General features: G+C 41.4%; 3 protein-coding genes across 3 annotated transcripts in view; 1 reads left to right on the top strand and 2 right to left on the bottom strand.

Annotated features, from left to right (window-relative positions):
* Nucleotides 1-3,242, top strand: part of LOC124287887 — a 35,443-nt gene extending 32,201 nt beyond the window's left edge. Inside the window, exons 19-21 of the mRNA XM_046724367.1 lie at nucleotides 1,177-1,190; nucleotides 1,998-2,152; nucleotides 2,584-3,242. Coding sequence (XP_046580323.1) covers nucleotides 1,177-1,190; nucleotides 1,998-2,152; nucleotides 2,584-3,047 — 633 coding nt within the window. The 3' untranslated portion in view covers nucleotides 3,048-3,242. The remainder of the gene's footprint in view (nucleotides 1-1,176; nucleotides 1,191-1,997; nucleotides 2,153-2,583) is intronic.
* A 2,918-nt stretch (nucleotides 3,243-6,160) lies between these two features.
* On the bottom strand, nucleotides 6,161-14,511 carry LOC124287886. Its single transcript, XM_046724366.1, has 4 exons — nucleotides 12,020-14,511; nucleotides 10,667-10,792; nucleotides 7,765-7,943; nucleotides 6,161-7,335 (listed from the first exon to the last, which is right to left on the bottom strand). Exons 1-4 carry the CDS (start codon nucleotides 14,509-14,511, stop codon nucleotides 6,161-6,163), a joined length of 3,972 nt encoding a protein of 1,323 aa, XP_046580322.1.
* A 295-nt stretch (nucleotides 14,512-14,806) lies between these two features.
* Nucleotides 14,807-18,277, bottom strand: LOC124287915 (putative protein TPRXL). The gene is made up of 2 exons (XM_046724402.1): nucleotides 18,059-18,277; nucleotides 14,807-15,717 (listed from the first exon to the last, which is right to left on the bottom strand). Exons 1-2 carry the CDS (start codon nucleotides 18,090-18,092, stop codon nucleotides 14,813-14,815), a joined length of 939 nt encoding a protein of 312 aa, XP_046580358.1. The 5' UTR covers nucleotides 18,093-18,277; the 3' UTR covers nucleotides 14,807-14,812.
* Nucleotides 18,278-20,151: the final 1,874 nt, after the last annotated feature.

The following is a 20,151-nucleotide window of genomic DNA, read 5'->3' as shown; positions in this document are numbered from 1 at the left end:
GCTTTCCCTGTATAATGCAGGTTTTTTTCAGAATGGCTTGACACAATACGTTTTCTCTGTGTGATGGAGGTTTTCTTCAGAATGGCTCGACACAATACATTTTCTCTGTGTGATGCAGGTTTTCTTCTGAATGGCTTGACACAATACATTTTCTCTGTGTGATGCAGGTTTTCTTCAGAATGGCTTGACACAATACATTTTCTCTGTATAATGCAGGTTTTCTTCTGAATGGCTTGACACAATACATTTTCTCTGTGTGATGCAGGTTTTCTTCAGAATGGCTTGACACAATACATTTTCTCTGTATAATGCAGGTTTTCTTCTGAATGGCTTGACACAATACATTTTCTCTGTGTGATGCAGGTTTTCTTCAGAATGGCTTGACAGAATACATTTTCTCTGTATAATGCAGGTTTTCTTCTGAATGGCTTGACACAATACATTTTCTCTGTGAGATGCAGATTGTCTTCAGAATGGCTTGACACAATACATTTTCTCTGTATAATGCAGGTTTTCTTCAGAATGGCTTGACAGAATACATTTTCTCTGTATAATGCAGGTTTTCTTCTGAATGGCTTGACACAATACATTTTCTCTGTGAGATGCAGATTTTCTTCAGAATGTATAATGCTTGAATGGCTTGACACAATACATTTTCTCTGTATAATGCAGATTTTCTTCTGAATGGCTTGACACAATCTCTGTATAATGCAGATTTTCTTCTGAATGGCTTGACACAATACATTTTGTCTGTGTGATGCAGATGCAGACTTTTCTTCAGAATGGCTTGACACAATACATTTTCTCTGTATAATGCAGATTTTCTTCTGAATGGCTTGACACAATACATTTTCTCTGTGTGATGCAGGTTTTCTTCAGAATGGCTTGACACAATACATTTTCTCTGTATAATGCAGGTTTTCTTCTGAATGGCTTGACACAATACATTTTCTCCGTGAGATGCAGATTTTCTTCAGAATGGCTTGACACAATACATTTTCTCTGTATAATGCAGGTGTTCTTTAGAATGGCTTGACACAACACATTTTCTCTGTATAATGCAGGTTTTTTTCAGAAAGGCTTGACACAATACATTTTCTCTGTATGATGCAGGTTTTCCTCAGAATGGCTTGATACAACGCGCTTTCCCTGTATAATGCAGGGGTTTTTTTTCAGAAAGGCTTGACACAGTACGTTTTCTCTGTGTGATGCAGGTTTTCTTCAGAAAGGCTTGACACAATACATTTTCTCTGTGTGATGCAGGTTTTCTTCAGAATGGCTTGACACAATGCGCTTTCCCTGTATAATGCAGGGTTTTTTCAGAAAGGCTTGACACAGTACGTTTTCTCTGTGTGATGCAGGTTTTCTTCTGAATGGCTTGACACAATACATTTTCTCTGTATAATGCAGGTTTTCTTCAGAATGGCTTGACACAATACATTTTCTCTGTATAATGCAGGTGTTCTTTAGAAAGGCTTGACACAACGCGCTTTCCCTGTATAATGCAGGGTTTTTTCAGAAAGGCTTGACACAGTACGTTTTCTCTGTGTGATGCAGGTTTTCCTCAGAATGGCTTGATACAACGCGCTTTCCCTGTATAATGCAGGGTTTTTCAGAAAGGCTTGACACAGTACGTTTTCTCTGTGTGATGCAGGTTTTCTTCAGAAAGGCTTGACACAATACGTTTTCTCTGTGTGATGGAGGTTTTCTTCAGAATGGCTTGACACAATGCGCTTTCCCTGTATGATGCAGGTTTTTTTCAGAATGGCTTGACACAGTACGCTTTCTCTGTATAATGCAGGTTTTGTTCAGAAGGGCTTGACACAATACGTTTTCTCTGTGTGATGCAGGTTTTCTTCAGAATGGCTTGACACAATACATTTTCTCTGTGTGATGGAGGTTTTCTTCAGAATGGCTCGACACAATACGTTTTCTCTGTGTGATGCAGGTTTTCTTCAGAAAGGCTTGGCACAATACGTTTTCTCTCTGTGATGCAGGTTTTCCTCAGAGTGGCTGGAAAAGTTTGACGCCCGTGAGATGTTGCGTCGCATTCTAGAAGAGGAGATGAGAGACGAATATTCCAGCCCCCACCACGGCCACGCCACCAAAATCGACTACACCAAAGCCACGGTAAAGGATTACAAAATACAAGGTGAGAGTCAATCGAAGTCCATGCGAGGTACCTATAAAGTATTTATTTGAGGCCTAGCATCCACTATCGTGGCCCAGCTTCAGGTAGATCTTCAGGCTGAATAGTAGTTCATCAACAGTTCCAGATCAAGGGATGTGGTTACAGCGTCCGCTTGTCACGCCAAAGAACCGGGTTCGTTTCCCCACATGGGTACAATATGTGAAGCCCATTTCTATTGTCCCTGTGGTATTGCTGGAATATTGCTAAAAGCAGTGTAAAACCATACCCACTCACTCACTCCAGATCAAGGTGTAATGCATGGTGGAATCGAACCCGTGTCTCGGCCTGACGAACCACTAGGCTACCCCACCGCCCAACGTTATTCAACAAACACACATTGTAAGATATGTGGCGTAATTTTTCATTCACTGTAGCTCACCTTGTTCTAACAGCTAACGATGACGAATCAATGAGGATCCACTTTTCCATTTCCCACGGAATTCGTGTTATGGTACCCAAACCAAAGGGACACTTTCGACCTGAACGCAAGTTCGAGGAGTCTCTCGCCTCCGTCTCTCCACAGAAGCTCGGCCAGTTTCCCAGCCACCACTCCGGAAGGAACCTCCACACGGAGACCAGTAAACGTCGCAGCTCGATTAGGGATACCGGCAGCGTTGAGAAGGAGAAGGAAGGCAGCATGTCGTCCGCCGAACGGGAATCTCCACGTGCCGATGTCGGAAAGATGAAAGCTCGGAGATTGAGTCTCCTGGTGGAGAGTCTGAACGTTCAGCATGGCCTGCCTACTAGTACCAGCCCTCCCCGGCTGTCGAGGTTTGGCAGACCCATGAAGACAATCCTTGATGTTGTAAATGTGGCACGGGCGTTAGGCCCAGAAGAGCAAGAGTCCTTCTTGTAGCTGAATACAGTGCAATATGATCATATATTCTGCCGAAATGTGCTAAATGTCAATGAAATATCAGTGTACTTTAATTAGTTACTTTAGAATTTTAAGAAAATCATTTCCAAGATTTTGGTAACTAGAAATTTTATACATTTTGTCGAAATGAACATATTTATAATAAACACGAAAAATAAATGTTTTGGGATTGTACTCTATTTCAATTTGATGTGGCGAAGTGGTCGTATATTGTTCCTGGGTCCCGTTCCACAAAGGGTCTTAGCGCAAAGTTGATCGGATCTTCAATGCTTTAACATAGGCTTACGATCATCGGAACTTGATCGTAACTTCCGTACCTTAAAAGACTTCGTAGAGATCGTAGTGCTAAGGTTGTTTACAGTTTACAGTCATACATAGATCATGAAGTCCAAAGCTTAGGGGGAAATACCCCTCAGGGAATTTATTTCGGGGGAGAAGGGATCCCCTCTGCACCATTGGCCACATTACACAGAGCGATCATAAGGTGATTTATGGAAAGTTACGACTGGCTTGTATAAGATACGAAGTGTTCTACATGTGTAGGTACAAACACGGTTGCGGTCCACAGAGTTGTTGTTACCTTTCCTTCTGAAGATTGTAGCTTTACTATAGTCGACTCCTTGCAGAACGCTAAGGTAACCTTAGTTAATGTGAAGGTTTAAGTTTGGTCTAACCCAACCATCGTATGGCTAAGTGGTGGTGGGGTAGCCTAGTGGTTAAAGCGTTTGCTCGTCACGCCGAAGACCCGGGTTCGAATCCCCACATGGGTACAATGTGTGAAGCCCATTTCTGGTGTCCCCCGCCGTGATGTTGCTGGAATATTGCTAAAAGCGGCGTAAAACCAAACTCAGTCAGTCGTATGGCTAAGGTTATTTCTTGATTTTCAACATCGTTACATTCTTGTTGCTGTGTGAGAAAACTGAGAGAGGGGTAAGAAAACAGCGTGACAGCACTGACTAGGAACTAACATGGTTAGATAGTCAAGCGAAACTATTTTTTGTCCAGTAGACAAAGTTCGTCCAATATTCAAAACACTAACACAGCAGTCCGATTCTATTAGAGTTGAATCTCAAGTTGACATTGACATCTTTAGCAAACTGGGAATTTCGGAATGAAACCGTGATTTGCATTTCCACAAGGAACTCTGACTCACCTACATAAACATATTTTCAACAGTCCTGCGATTGCTCTGCCCATTAGGGTCTAAGTAAGGCAGACTGACGCTACACTAAGCCTGACTAGTGTATTAGTGAGTATGGTTCTACGCCGTTTCCAGCAATATCACGGGGGACACGAGAAATGTACTGACCATAGGCGGATCGGAGGGTGGGTGGGTGGGGGTCTGCGCGCTCCCCCACCTTTTTAAAAAAAATTAAATGAACTGTGCACCCCTTTCTCAAAAAAGCTGTATTCACCCCTGCTGACTAGAAAACAATCTAAAAATGATTGCGGTTGTGCGTTCACTTTGTAAGGTTTCTAAAACAGGAATGCAGGGCCCCATTCACGTGTGCTTAGAGTGTGTGATTGAGTGACTGAGGTTTACGCCGCTTTGAGCAGTATTTAAGTATCGAGGCGTGTCAACCTGTGAGAGGACAGTTCGAACTCTTGTTCTTGTTGCTTAACGCCGCACACAGCAATATTCCACCTATATGGAGGCAGGTGGACCAGACAATCCAGTGATCAACAGCATGAGCATCGAGATGCGCAACTGGGATGCGATGACGTGTCAAACCACGTCAGCGAACCTGACCACCCGATCCCGTTCATCGCCTCTTACGACAAGCATGGGTTGCTGTACTCTCCCACCCAGAGTTCCATGCGGCCAGCCAGCATAGTATGCTAAGTCATCACTGCGCTGGAGTGTGGGGTTGGTGAAGACCAATTCTAACCCGGATATTCACGGGTTATGCAGAAGTATAACGTTTACCACTGTGGTGAAATCCACGATGTGGTGCTGAAAAACCTATAAAACATAATCGTGGAGAGAGAGAATGAAAAAAAATGAAGACTGTTCAAGGTGAGTTAGCTTTATAAACATGTCGACTAACTGAATTCAGCATGGTGAGGTATATACATATAACACACGACGTCAACATGTTTTATCGGTACATAAACACCAGCTATTTTCACACTAACCTAATGTCGCATGACTTATTCGTGTGGAAATCTTTATTCGCTATAATACTTTCAATTCTGGAAATGTTCACTGAGCTATTGGAAAATAGTCCTTGTAATTGATACAGCATTATTACGACAGAAAACAACAATTTTAGATGATTCGATCGCCCAAACCTTCGAGACGAAGATCGTTGTACATATACCTTACTGACTGAAGAACAGACTACTCCCTAAATAGTCATCAGCATGTACATAACACTTAGGTCGACATTGGACATTTATTTCATCGTTAGGATATATAGTGGTGAGGTTTTCAGATGAACATTGAAACAGACATCTTGTTATGTTATTGTGAAACGTCATCCTCTGACGTCAAACATGTATATCTTTTCAATAGTTTGCAAAATACGGAATATATAATTGAACTTAGATCCGTATCGTGGAGTTTCCGTAAAACGGAATGTTCTCATCATAGAACAGCCTCCCAGTATCTTGCGTGGCCATATACACTACAAGGCAACATAGATCTAGTCTCATACTGATCATGACAATACCTGCTTCACCCGTCACATTGCAGAGTATTGAGAAATGTCCACCCCAATCTATCCGAGGCGTCATGTGCACGTGAGATACTCATTGACATGCGCGTACCATCATCTTTGATATCGGTGTTAAATACATATCATCGAGAAAATATTTCTTGTTTTTCTCATTTTAGTCACCATCAAATATGAGTGAATCCTTTCTTTTGGTTTACTCCATGACGTCAGTCCGTGGTAACCTTGTGAGCAACAAGCCATGTAGACAAACACACTCGGTCGAGTCCATTTCACAATGGTCGGTGTTGTTTGTGTATGATCGTTGAAAGGCATCAATCCATAGTCTATTTCCTGACTTTATCGGCAACAAGCCATGTAGGCAAAACACAAGAGGGTGAGTCCATTTCACAACTTTGAAAGGCATCAATCCATAGTCTATTTCCTGACTTTATCGGCAACAAGCCATGTAGACAAAACACAAGAGGGTGAGTCCATTTCACAACAGGGGTCGGTGTTGCTTGCGTATGACCGTTGAAAGGCATCCCTAGCATCTGCGTACAGTACCTCTCTCACTGACTGATGACCGGAATGAACCCTTGGGGTGGTGGAGACGGAAGGACGACACCCAGACATCCAGGGTGTGGCTACACAGCGGTACTGGATCTGACCCGGTGCCCTCTGGAGGAGTGACCTTCCAACCGACGGAGCTCCGCACACCGGCATCCGGAACGGCGGTGGAAGGAAAACCGAGTCCAGAGTTCGTGGATGAAGTTGTGGAAAGATGGTGACACTCTTCAACTCATTCACTGTCCTGTTCATGAATTGTTCACTTACCGGCTTCTCAAACCACTCAGGTTCTTGTACAACTGGATGTTTCTGTAAAAGACTCACTGTATTCTTTTTATCAACACAAATCTTCGACACTACGGAATTCGTTGTCGTTTCTTTATTAGCATCAGCTTCATCTCTACCATTGCTGGTACCATCCTCAGGAACCGTTTCAGGATTTCCCAGATCAGTAGCATCCGGTGTTTCTTCTCTGAACATACACGAGTCCACTGTCTCGACAATCTCCTTGTACAGATTCGTAAAGCTGTTAGTCGGGATTGGATACCCTAGTACAGCAATGCTATCCCCGTATTCTAAGTCCTTCAGGTCCTGCAAGACCCCGGTCAGCCTCTTGGACCTACACCCCTTGATGAAGGAGCAAGGCTTTCCCTGAATAAGTCTGGTCACCAGGATGTAGAAGGCTAACTTCTGCAAATCCTTCAGTCGACGTTTACGCCGATGGTATTGGGCCATGACGTGACCTTTCAAACTATTCATCTTCACAAATAGCAGTTTCTTGTGACTGAAGATCTTGCTTGTGAGTCCTCTGGTTTTGTTGGGTTTATTCTGCGCTTCAGCCTCTAGGATTCCTTCTTTGACGTCTTCAATGAACTTCGCATAGTCTTGGCGGGATAAGACCTTTTGGAAGAAATGTAGCCATTTTGTTAGCAAATCCTTTTGTCGTTTTGTCTTGAGACGTGTGAATTGCTCAAGACTGGATTGTTCATCCTCTTCCTCTGTTGACTTCTGGCTGCTCCCTGACCTGCCAACTCGTTTTGTCTCTGTACAGATAGAGAAAAAAATCGAAGTATCACTGGGATTTGGGTTATGGAGTTTAATAATAATATTCCTATTGAATATATGTATTATAGATAACAGAAGAATGGCGACGGACAGAACTTATAACAGAACCAAAATTCCATTTTTCGTCATACATGTATATAACCAATAAAAATTATAAAAACCCAACTAATCTATCGGCAGCACCCGCCACTCACATTTTGTATAAAAATGTAAGTGACTTTTTGTTGTGTGGCGCCCGAAAAACGTTTAAGAAGTCCATCAGAGGCTCTCTCGAACGATGTGCTTAAATTAAGGCTAAATCGGTTTATCATCATGGTGAAATTTATGACTGAGTATAGTGCCTGGAGAAGGTGCGAATGCAAGTCTTGGTAAGCATATTTCGAGTTCCACATATTACTACAGGTTACCTCCTCTACTAATCCGCGGTTGATGTTTATCTTCATCTCTGACTGCATCACGCGCACGGATGAAGTACTTCATCTTCTCTTGTGGAGTCAGCTCCTGCGACCACTGTCGTCGAAGTAATTCATCTAAAGCTGCTGAAGATGCATCAGGATGAGACATCTGGAAGTGGCGACGATGCTCACTAAGAAGAGATGACAGAAGCATACGTCAACTTTGTTATACTGGTGAATGTAATTTCAATGCCATCGAGGTAGCGTACTCGTGTGTCTGTCAAATACAATGAGTAACATTAATACTGGCACTTAAAACACCACAGCAGTACACATATACAGGCATGTTTATATAAATAGAGGATACTAAACGACCTTCCGTGTAATACCATTTTTATTGAACGAGTTAATGATTTGGTATCAAACGAGCGAAAGCGAGTTTGATGCTAAATCTTTCACGAGTTTAATAAAAATGGTATTTCACGGAAGCGAGTTTAGTATTCTGTTTATTACTCTCCAAGATAAATTGATATAAACTGCCTACGTAGTTTGATGACTCTCAGCTTTCCACGAGTCAAGCAAGGTCTAATACCATTGTGACAGAGGTATTAATATTGTGACGTCGTAACTGTAAACCATTATGACGTCATACGTCTAGCGGTATTACACTGCAGTATCTTCCACGGGCGAGTAATAATATATGTTATTATATAGGTAGTATTTTTCCTGTACCACGATTGGTCAAAATACCGTCACATGATTGACTACAAAACACGATATTGACTTGAGTTTTCTGATAAATTATGATATTGACTTGGGTTACTAAAAATAGACAAGGAATCCCGTATGAAGGGGCTTCCCCCGCTTTTCAGCCAATCAGATCACTCGGATAGATGGCACAGTGTGTGCATTAAAAGTTTATGTTAAAACCCGTTTCTCTTTCATTATATAATAAAACAATTCTTGCGAGGTCGATATTGTTTTTCTCAGGTCAATAAAAACCGATATCGACCTCTACAGGAGTCTATAATTGTATATTATTACCTACGAGGGCGAAAATATCGGGGTTCATATTTTTCATACGATGCCCTAGGGCAAAATATCACTTTCTCATGGTGACGTGACGTCATGAACAATGCTATGACGTCTTGTTTCTTCTGTGACGTTGCGTTCTACATGAGGCGACGGCGGGTAGCCAGCCTGTTTGAAAGTAGATTTGGGTTTAATTTCAATTTGACGACTTCGGTAATAAACATAATATTATATTCGTGCCCACATCATGCTATGTTTACGATACTCGTGCCTAAATATCGGTATATCCCTCCTTCTCGCTCGGGAAATACCAACATTTAGGCACTCGTGTCGTAAACATAGTATGACATGGGCACTCATATAATATCCTCTATTTATCACAACAGTACATCTACCTTGACCACAGGACACAGTTATGTTTATATATCATCGAATATCACAGCGGTACACCTACCTTGACCACAGGACACAGTTATGTTTATATATCATCGAATATCACAGCAGTACACCTACCTTGACCACAGGACACAGTTATGTTTATATATCATCGAATATCACAGCAGTACACCTACCTTGACCACAGGACACAGTTATGTTTATATATCATCGAATATCACAGCAGTACACCTACCTTGACCACAGGACACAGTTATGTTTATATATCATCGAATATCACAGCGGTACACCTACCTTGACCACAGGACACAGTTATGTTTATATATCATCGAATATCACAGCAGTACACCTACCTTGACCACAGGACACAGTTATGTTTATATATCATCGAATATGACCACAGGACACAGCAGTAGTACACCTACCTTGACCACAGGACACAGTTATGTTTATATATCATCGAATATCACAGCAGTACACCTACCTTGACCACAGGACACAGTTATGTTTATATATCATCGAATATCACAGCAGTACACCTACCTTGACCACAGGACACAGTTATGTTTATATATCATCGAATATCACAGCAGTACACCTACCTTGACCACAGGACACAGTTATGTTTATATATCATCGAATATCACAGCAGTACACCTACCTTGACCACAGGACACAGTTATGTTTATATATCATCGAATATCACAGCAGTACACCTACCTTGACCACAGGACACAGTTATGTTTATATATCATCGAATATCACAGCAGTACACCTACCTTGACCACAGGACACAGTTATGTTTATATATCATCGAATATCACAGCAGTACACCTACCTTGACCACAGGACACAGTTATGTTTATATATCATCGAATATCACAGCAGTACACCTACCTTGACCACAGGACACAGTTATGTTTATATATCATCGAATATCACAGCAGTACACCTACCTTGACCACAGGACACAGTTATGTTTATATATCATCGAATATCACAGCAGTACACCTACCTTGACCACAGGACACAGTTATGTTTATATATCATCGAATATCACAGCAGTACACCTACCTTACCACAGGACACAGTTATGTTTATATATCATCGAATATCACAGCAGTACACCTACCTTGACCACAGGACACAGTTATGTTTATATATCATCGAATATCACAGCAGTACACCTACCTTGACCACAGGACACAGTTATGTTTATATATCATCGAATATCACAGCAGTACACCTACCTTGACCACAGGACACAGTTATGTTTATATATCATCGAATATCACAGCAGTACACCTACCTTGACCACAGGACACAGTTATGTTTATATATCATCGAATATCACAGCAGTACACCTACCTTGACCACAGGACACAGTTATGTGTATATATCATCGAATATCACAGCAGTACACCTACCTTGACCACAGGACACAGTTATGTTTATATATCATCGAATATCACAGCAGTACACCTACCTTGACCACAGGACACAGGCATGTTTATCTAACACAGGGTTGGCAAGCAATTCTTCATCTATGTTTGGACCCTTCTTTCTCCGTGGTGGTAGACATGACGGGATTTGCTGGAGCTCAGGTCTTTCCCTGAAAGAAACACAAAACATTGCCGAATTTTATCACTTCGATTTTGTGCAACTACATTAGCACAAAGACAAAAATCAGAAATCATATCCCAGATGAATCTATGATCCGAACCATCGAATATCGGATCCTCTCACTGATGAAGGCTGTTATTTAGTAGCCAACAAACATGAATGAATACTTCGATAAATATTTACTTTTTTAGGATAATTATGTTGCAGGACAAGGCATGCTTAACCTTATTGCAAAGACCTTGGCCCGGTTGTTCAAAAGCCTGTTAACTTTTAACGGACCGTTAACTAGTCCTTAACGGCCCGTTAACGTGAAGACAGCGAAAGCCTGTTGCTCAAAGCGCCGTTAACCTTTAACGGCCCCTTAAGACCACGTTAACTTAACGTAATGGGAGGGGGTACATTAGCTCACTAAAGTTACCATTAGCTTCAGTTCTAGGTCTAGCTCCATGGTGACAACATGGCGTTTATTGTCCAGCCTAATGTAGCATTCATGAACATTAGACCACAAAGAAAACCAAAGGAATGCAGCATTTTTTCTGTTTGAGCTTTTTGGGCCATGTTTCCCCATTTTTCTTTCACTTGATCCACAGTACGGCAGCAAACGCATTTGTTGTTTACACAATCTGTTATTTTCTGCCAGATTGCAGCCTTGGCCTTATTGGTAACCTCATTGCTGAATGTTTTATTAAGAATCTCAGCACTTTCCTGAAACATTGCCTGAATGACATTCAGCACTCTTTTCGGCACTGAAATGTTTTCTTCTTTTTCTTTTTTTACAGTCAGAGGTTACTGGGGTCATTTCAGTTGCTTCTGGTAGCGATGCCATTTTGACAGAGAATCATGGGACAGTGTGCAAGGAATTGTGGGTAATGGTTAGGTCCTTTACAGTCTGTTAACCTCTAATCATACCATTAGTTAACGGCGTGTTAAAAAGACCTTCCAGCAACCAAATGTTTAACGTACTGTTAACTAACTTTTCGTTAGCTATTTAACGGGTCGTTAGTGTTTAACGGTACGTTAAAATTAACGGCGTTTTGAACAACTGGGCCCTGGTGTCTTCACTGATTGTCAGTGGTCCATTCATAATAATTTCAAAGCTTATTGCCCGTTACACCAAACTGAACATAACCAAGACTGGATATTCGTTTGCATTGGTCTTTCACATTCCATTGCCTGGCAGTTAACACTACAATTAACATTACAAATTTGTACAAACCTTTGATCAAGAGTGGTTCCAGAACTTTTCTTCAGAGCCCCTTGTGTATTCTTGAGATTGCGCTTCACCTTTTTCTTCCATCTTGCTTTCAGGGGCAGGCCGTGGTTGCTGTCTGTCTGTACCACCTCTCTCCCCTCCCTCTCTAGCATCCTCAGTTGTCTTGGGCTCAAAACAGTCACGTCAATATCAGAAATGTTTCTGTCAGTAGACGGGCCTGCTCCTGCATCCTCTTCCCCCTGACAGTTATCAGAGCTGGACCTCCTCCTCCTGGATGGAGATGGGCTTTCTGTGGACGTCCTTGTTTTTGTCTTGTTATCGTCTCTTTTAAGCGGAGTATAGACAAAATCGTTACTCCTACCACATTGGCCGGATGCTGAGGAATCAACCTTTTTCATGAGTCGGGCACTCCTCTTAATTGGTGTCAGGGAAGTGGAACCGGATGCTGGACTTTCTGATGTAGCTGTAGATTCATCTGTCTCTGTCATCGATTGAGGCCTTTCTCCTCCATCATCTTTGGGTTGAGGAGAATGTCTTTCCTTGGCTCTTAAGCTACTTTCTTTACATTTCCGAAGAACAATTTTTGGAAACGAAATTTTTCGTTTGTCCTTCTTCTTACTCCAAAGCAAAAACTCACCAGAGGAGGAGGAGGAAGACTTGGGTTTTGATGCTTCACTACTGGTGGGTTGCATGACTTGCTCACCAGTCTCCTTTGCAGTGTCACTGTCAATATTGGCGCAGTCGGACCGTGTTACCATGAATCTGACAGGAGATTTCTGTTGATCACTGTCCTCCGTCAAAGAAACGCTAGTGTTTGTATCAGAAGATGTCACTGACTGAATATCATCTGTGAGGGTTGTCAGGTTGCTGTTTTTTACTTCAGCTGAAATGTCCAGCTGGCCATCAGTACCTTTTCTTTCCATCACCTCTTTGAAGACTCTACCGTCTACAGCATCACAACTGTTACTCAATGAATCATATTCATCCTTAGGTATACGGCAGCTCTCCAACCCTTGTTCGCTTTCTGTATGTAATGTGCCTAAATCCGAACTGTTACTATTGGTGGCAAGTGGACTTATAGCTAATGGGTCTGCAACTGGAGTAGCCCACCCTTCACTGTTGGCCTTATCACTCCACCACACGCTCTCTGGTCCAGATGGCATGGGTGTACCTGGATCACTACAAAATGTCAGTTGACCTGATGATCGACTTCCAGGCTTCATACTGAATGATCCTTCTGTACTATATTGCTGTTCATTTGGAGATGTAAATTCTCTGGATATGAATGTTGATGCACATGATGAAATGTCGCTAGAAAAGATGCTCTTTACGTTTGTATCGAGTTCAGAAAGACTGTTATTTGCAGCTGCTTCCAAGTCATAGTCCAGGACACGTTGAAGAGAAGATGCACCAGCTTCTTCTTCAGATGCACCTGCTTCTCCCTCAGATGTACCACACGTACTACATACTGGAGTTCCTTCCTCCAGGCTTGGAACCTCCTCAAAGCTCACATGACCTTGACAAGAGGACGATTCCGTATCTGTGAGAATAGAGTCAATCTCACTTATCAAACCAATTGTGGAACTGCTCGTTCGTTCCTGTAACGATTCATTAGATGATGAAGCTGGTTCAGATGAGGGATTATTTACATCTGGTACATCATCACCTGTGTTAGTGTCATATTTGCTCTCATTTTCATCTTTAAGCTTACTTGGGTGTTTTCTAAATGGTGTGACTGAAGGCAAACCTTCCCACAGCTCATCCTGTTGGGATTCGCTTCTTAGCCTCCGCCTTCTGATAACAAAATCGTTTAGATCGAACCCTAAATTTTTATCTTCATCTTGAGCACTTGTAGAGGATAGACTTGTTATGTTCGATGACTCCTGGGATGTGATAATACGTAGTGATGCGCTGTCTGTGTTTGAGATCTTCGTGTTTGATGTTCCTGGTTCACTCCCACCTACAATTCCAGACTCTTGTATTAGGACTGTTCTCTGTAAATCAATATTTCTCGCTGATATATTTTCTTCCAAAGACAGAGGCAACACTGTATCGCCTTTGAGCTCATGAGCACTGCTTTGGGAGTAATCATGTTCTGATGTCAAAATAGTTATTAATTTAGAGGGCTTTCTTTTGAGTGGTGCGTTAAGACCATCATCATCAACAGCAGCATCTCCAGATTTGCTTCTGCTTCTTGTCTGCCTGATGGGTGATGGAGTTATTGTCCTTAAGTTGCATCTATCCTGGTGTGTTGCTTGTCTATCTTCCGGACAAAACCCCTCAATCGATGTAGCATGGGAGGTGGTAGCCACAGCCCCATCTTGACTCCTGAGATGTTTAGGTGGTGTTTGATTTGATATCCTTGTAATATATGTCCTTAGTAACTCAGAATCGCCCGTGCTGGTTGATTCATTCGAGTGAGCTCCCAAAGCCTTTTCGACAGATTTCTTCCCTATGTCTTGGGGAGATCTGACGACTTTAGGGAATGGAGACATGGATGGGGATGATGATACGCGCTCCTTTGCCTTGCTACTGGATGACAGATGTCTTGTTCGTGGCCTACCAACACATCTTTTGATTGGAGTTGTACCACTCGTGTTGGACGAATTTGACTCATTCGCACTATCACTGTCTAAATATTTTGGACGTCCTCGGGTGTTAATCTTAGCGTCTGGCACATTCTGTTTGGTATCATAATCTGAGGACTGATTGGATAATGTTCGTGATCGCAGTTTCTTAGGGCTTTTTGTCTGGGTCGCCTTTGGGTCTTCATTTGAACTTGACGATGTCGGATATTTAGAGCCTTGTATTGCTGACGGGAAATTTGTTAATTTTTGATGGATATTTAGTCCCACTTGTCCCCGGTAGGTTTTGTTTGTCGACGGATGCCTGTGAGGAGTCTGACGTTCCTGATTCCCCTGATGTAGTGTATGACCCTGTTGAGGAGTATGTATACCCTGTAGTGGAGCTACCTGTTTCTCCTGAGGTGTATGATCCACTGTTGGAACTTAAAAACGAAGATGAATCAGTTTTGGACTTGGTGCTTGAATATAAAGAAGCGCTTGATCCAACACCGGAGCCAGAACTAGTACTGGAACTAGACGTCATGGTTTCAGCATCAGGGAATTGAATTTGCCGCCTACTTTTTTTGCTTGGTGTCCCCTGTTCGTCTCTATGTGACCTCGTCCTGAACGGGGATAGCTCAGACGACAAGGCATCATGCAAATTCTTTAGTTCCCGCTTGGTGTTGCTGGTAGTGGGTTTACTGCTGGCAGGTTTGTTGCTGGTAGAAGGTTTGTTGCTGGGAGAAGGTTTGCTGCTCGTAGAGGGTTTATTGCTGGTAGAAGGTATTTTGCTGGTAGTGGGGTTGTTGGTGGTTGGTTTACTGTTGGTAGTGGGGTTATTGCTGATAGCTAGTTTACTGTTGGTAGTGGGGCTATTGCTGATAGCTAGTTTACTGTTGGTAGTGGGGCTATTGCTGATAGTTGGTTTATTACTGGTAGTTGGTTTATTGCTGGGGACGCGGTTATTACTAGCAGTTGAAGTGTTACTTGTGGCTGGAGTACTATTAATAGTGACTGTGGCGGTTCTATTTGTTCGAATGGCGATGTTGCTGCTGTTGCTGCTACTGCTGCTGCTTGTACTGCTGCCGGTGGTAGACGCGCTGCGTCTCTCCCTGCCTGATGTCCGAGATGGGGGCTCTGTATAAAACAACATTGATTGGGAGTTTCCACTTTTCTGATATATAAATTTTAGAGCCCAATCAGACGAATCTAATATAACTCTAAACTGTCAAGCATACAAGTTAAACTTCTCATTGTGTGCCATTACCCCGGAACCGCATAGTATCAGCCCCTGGGTTGTTTGTTTGTTGTTTGTTTGAACATATTTTATTCAATGTTGAAAGGGATTGAGCACAAGTTATGTAACTTATTACCGCCCATTGCCATCAGAAACATGAACAATAATGAATGGACGTAATGAATGGACATAATGATATTAAGACATATTATTCATTAATCGAGGTGCTTACTTCGTACAATGTATTTATGCACATGACCAAAGATATTTTCATTAATAGTATTTGGCAAAGCAGGGTTGCCGTAAAGAATGGTATCAATGTCTAAGTGAACTTTTGATAGTTCAAAATCTTGGTTCAGATCAAAATGGCAGCTGACAAATTTTGGACATTTTAAAAAGAAATGGTTAGCATCTTCCACCGGAGAACCACAATTGCAAGCTTTAATCTCTGATAAATTAACACGAAAAAGATCCGCATGTAATGAACTACACGAATGTCTTAACTTCGTGAGTAGTATATTTGTCTTTCTTTCACCAAATAGAAAATAATTTTGAACTTTGTCATATATTTCAGATAACTTTGATTTAAACGATTATAATGAATTTGTACATTTTGTTGTAGAGGAGAGAGCATTCCATAAACTTGCAGAATCACATTGTGTCTGGCTTCTTGGTGTCTGGCCAAGACTCGAGTGCTTATGGAATGTTCCGATATATAAACAACAAAGACCTATGTATTACCTTGGTATTCTACACTCACACCGTTGCTATACATCACTTTCCAAACAGCCATCAGATAAAGCACCGCGGTAAGGTAAATTACTTTGAAGATAAATCTGTCGTATAGGTTCAGTGTTTCTTCTAATTAAAAGGCAATTGAAATTAATACACTGACCATTGTGATATCTCGTGACCAAGAGAACAACAAAAGCTCCAAACAACCCAGGTAAGATATTGCTAACGTACTGAATATTCGACCTAAAATACGAACACATCGACTTAACAACAAAGGAAGGTGTCGTTATTTATCTCATTCTCGATTAGAAATGCATTATATATGTAGGCATTAATTGTTGATAATTTTATACAAATAACTGAATAATCGACGTTGGATTCTACAGCATTGTCTCATTCCTCGTTTAATTCACGCGCGTGGGTCACAGTTGCTAGTATGTTTGTGAACAGCTACACAACATCAAGATATAGCAGGGCTTCGATAGTAATTAATTTTAAATGGTGATATAATACGCTCTTTTTATTAAAATTAATTATTCATAAACAGATAATGTTTATGTGAAGTTTACTCGATATAAGGCCTTTTCATTGGACGAGAGGTCGGTACGTGAGCTAAAACTGACGTTCATAGGTCTACTACATAATAATGTACTACAACAAGTCAGGAAAGGTGTTGTGACATTACTAAATACATGGCAAATACAATGGCAGATACAATTGTCATATCTAAGCAAGGAAGAGTGAACTATGTATCGATTTGGTAAGACTTCAGAATACCGGATACCTTCCGCCATCTTTGAAAGCACGCGAGTTTACTTAGGGTTAGGGTTGGGTAAGGTTTAGGGTTTAGGGTTAGCGTTAGGGTTAGGGTGACATGACACTAAACACTATGGCTGGTAGGTATCCTGTATTCCGTAGGTGTACCGCCAATATTCCAGCAATATCACGGCTAGGGGACACAAGAAATAGGCTCACATATTGTACCCATGTGGGGAATCGAACCCGGGTCTTCGGCGTGAAGAGCAAACGCTTTAACCACAAGGCTACCACCGCCATTGGAATCTTTGGAGAACTGACAAGCTTGAGGAACGTGCAGTACAACGGTTACTTATACTAATTCTTCATTGAACTATTCAAAGAGGGAGGGAATGGATAGAATATGAAACATATTTTCGAAAAAACATCATGACGAAATTTGATTATGTGTTAAAAAAATATGTTAAAATTATAGCGTAATATAAATTCTAAATTCCAAAAATATACTCTTGACGAAAGATACTTTGTGTTAAAATTATGTGTTTGAATTGCGTAGTTACGTCCGCCATCTTGGATTATTAAGAATACATAGTTACAGCGCTGTAGAGACCAAATTTGTGGGAGTCGAACACGAGTCTTCAGAGTGACGTGCACTTAATAACATACTCCACCACTCCTTCACCTCCGACAATATAAGGCTATATGCTGTCAAAAGTATAATGAAGACGTCACAAAATAAATTCAACCAACCTTTGAATCGGAATCTGTTCGAGCTTTCTTGCATTGAATGTTTTCTAAAGATGCGGGTCTTGATCCAGGGGCGCTGCTCCGGCCTTGAAGTGATGACCCACTTTCATCTTGAGATAGTTTCCTTTTTCTTCCACGCTCCATTGTCTTATGTTTTACATATAATTTCATAAGTAGGAAACGGCGATACAGTCAGTCATGTTTGCCAGTGTTTACATTTGCCATTGCTATGTGACGTCACGTTGCGATGACGTCACAATTGTGGACACATGACGTCACTATCCGTTCTTTGTGTCGGGAAAATGTTTCGTGTTTGCCTTCTTTGGTTGATCTACACCGTTCATCAAAACCATGAACATGAACAGAGACATAATATATTATCCTGGTATTATGGGTTTTCGGACACTTAAAGAACACCCGTTTGTGTCTCTGTTATCTCAAGAACAATTGTAAAACATGCCATTTGCTAATAAAAATAAGTTTATCCTAAACACAAGCCATCATTCAAGAATTTACAATGTCTGTGTGACGCAACACCCCACGTTATGTACAGAGCGAGTGAGCACTGCTGTCTGAATATGTATGACCTGATCCATCGACCCAACCTGTTCGAAGCCCACACTGGAGTTAATCAATGAAACAGTTGTAACAGATCTGACAAATCAAACCACAATCCAAGATGGTGTTATAAAATATTTTGTTTGTCCACTGAAAGCCTTTGTTTATTGTGAAATGCTAGGAACATTTAGCATTTAACCTCACAACACCTACCGCAAACCGATCAATGGGTGAAACGCGTTCACCTCCGTAACATTTATCACAGAAAGCCGCTTTCAAATCTCTGCACCCGGCAGTCTTGTGTTTTCAATATCTCGCGCCCCTTCCGCCATACCGGGCTTACTCATGGCAATGTACTTAAACGGACCTTATTCTCGAAACGTTCGTAGCCCTAAGAATTCTTAACTTTGATCGTAGCCAACGTTTTAAGAATGGGCTTAAGAAGTTCGTTGGGCTTCGAGAATAGCCAGCCAGCTTCAGAAATTTGCTGTAGAAAACGTACGTGTCATTTATATGTGCCGTCTGGATCTATATGTATCTACTTCTTCTCTATTGTATGTCACAACGTTTCTGGGCTTTTACTTCAACACCAACTTCTAAATGCCTCTCAAGAACCTCACTATTTATCTATATTTCAATTCGACAAATGCATAAACCCGAACCCGATGATATATCAATCCTATGTTAGAGTCCCATACAATATCCGTTTGGAGTTCCCGTACTCTCCAAAAGATCTAAAGCTGATCGGGTGTTAACATATCAGACGGAGATCGTCATGTGTCCTAAGCAGCTGACATCGTTTCTCGTGCCATCAAACACTGGATAATCTGATCGAGACTTGACAAAATCCAGGTCGGCGTCAGAAATCTGGATTACTTGTGACTGTGCCATATGACAACATTCACTTCCTAATTCACTCGCTGACTCTCACGAAACTGGAGAAATCGAAATATCCATAAATGACTGTGGAAAGAGCAGAGTAATCGCTGGCACATGTAACGTGAAGATTGACATTGTCTGTATCAACAAAGCTGGCAGGTAATATTTCATTACTAATTATTTCAAACCATACACCTCAACAAACTTGTACAAATATATGTACACGTACTAAATTATAAAAAAATGCTTCTAATGTAGAATATTTGATTTTTCTCGTCAAATAACACTTTCATCTTACCCATGTATATTCCAAAGTAATGTTTTATAAACTGACAACATGAATAATTGATGTAAAGTCAAACACCGTTGTATCGAAGTTGAACGGACCTTCGAAAATACTTCGAGTTGTCCGAGGTTTGCCACAACCGCAAACTGATGGCTAAATATAGAATACGCATATTCTACTGTTCCGAGAAAACCGCAATTTTGATTTTATTTTAATGTTTGGAGATGGCATGCTCAACCCAATCATCAAACATTCAATAAATCGTCTTGTAATGTGTAGAGAAAACACTATTGTATTTCGTGGGATGTCAACACGGGTGAAGAGACCGGACATCTAAGAATGGACTGACCGCTACACGTTAAAAGGGAACTGT

The sequence above is a fragment of the Haliotis rubra genome, unplaced genomic scaffold, assembly GCF_003918875.1.
Source record: "Haliotis rubra isolate DU_JTF1 unplaced genomic scaffold, ASM391887v1 Scf408, whole genome shotgun sequence".
Classification (NCBI taxonomy): domain Eukaryota; kingdom Metazoa; phylum Mollusca; class Gastropoda; order Lepetellida; family Haliotidae; genus Haliotis; species Haliotis rubra.
This window is presented reverse-complemented; position numbering and strand designations above follow the sequence as displayed.

Coding starts and splice junctions, on each gene's coding strand:
- LOC124287915 (XM_046724402.1), bottom strand. CDS start 18,092: ATGCAAGAAAGCTCGAACAGATTCCGATTCAAAG. Junction 15,718..18,058: donor GAACAGATTCCGATTCAAAG/GTTGGTTGAATT, acceptor TGTTTTATACAG/AGCCCCCATCTCGGACATCA.
- LOC124287886 (XM_046724366.1), bottom strand. CDS start 14,511: ATGTCTCCATTCCCTAAAGTCGTCAGATCTCCCCAAGACATAGGGAAG. Junction 10,793..12,019: donor GGAACCACTCTTGATCAAAG/GTTTGTACAAAT, acceptor TGTTTCTTTCAG/GGAAAGACCTGAGCTCCAGC. Junction 7,944..10,666: donor GCCTGTGTCCTGTGGTCAAG/GTAGGTGTACTG, acceptor ATCTCTTCTTAG/TGAGCATCGTCGCCACTTCC.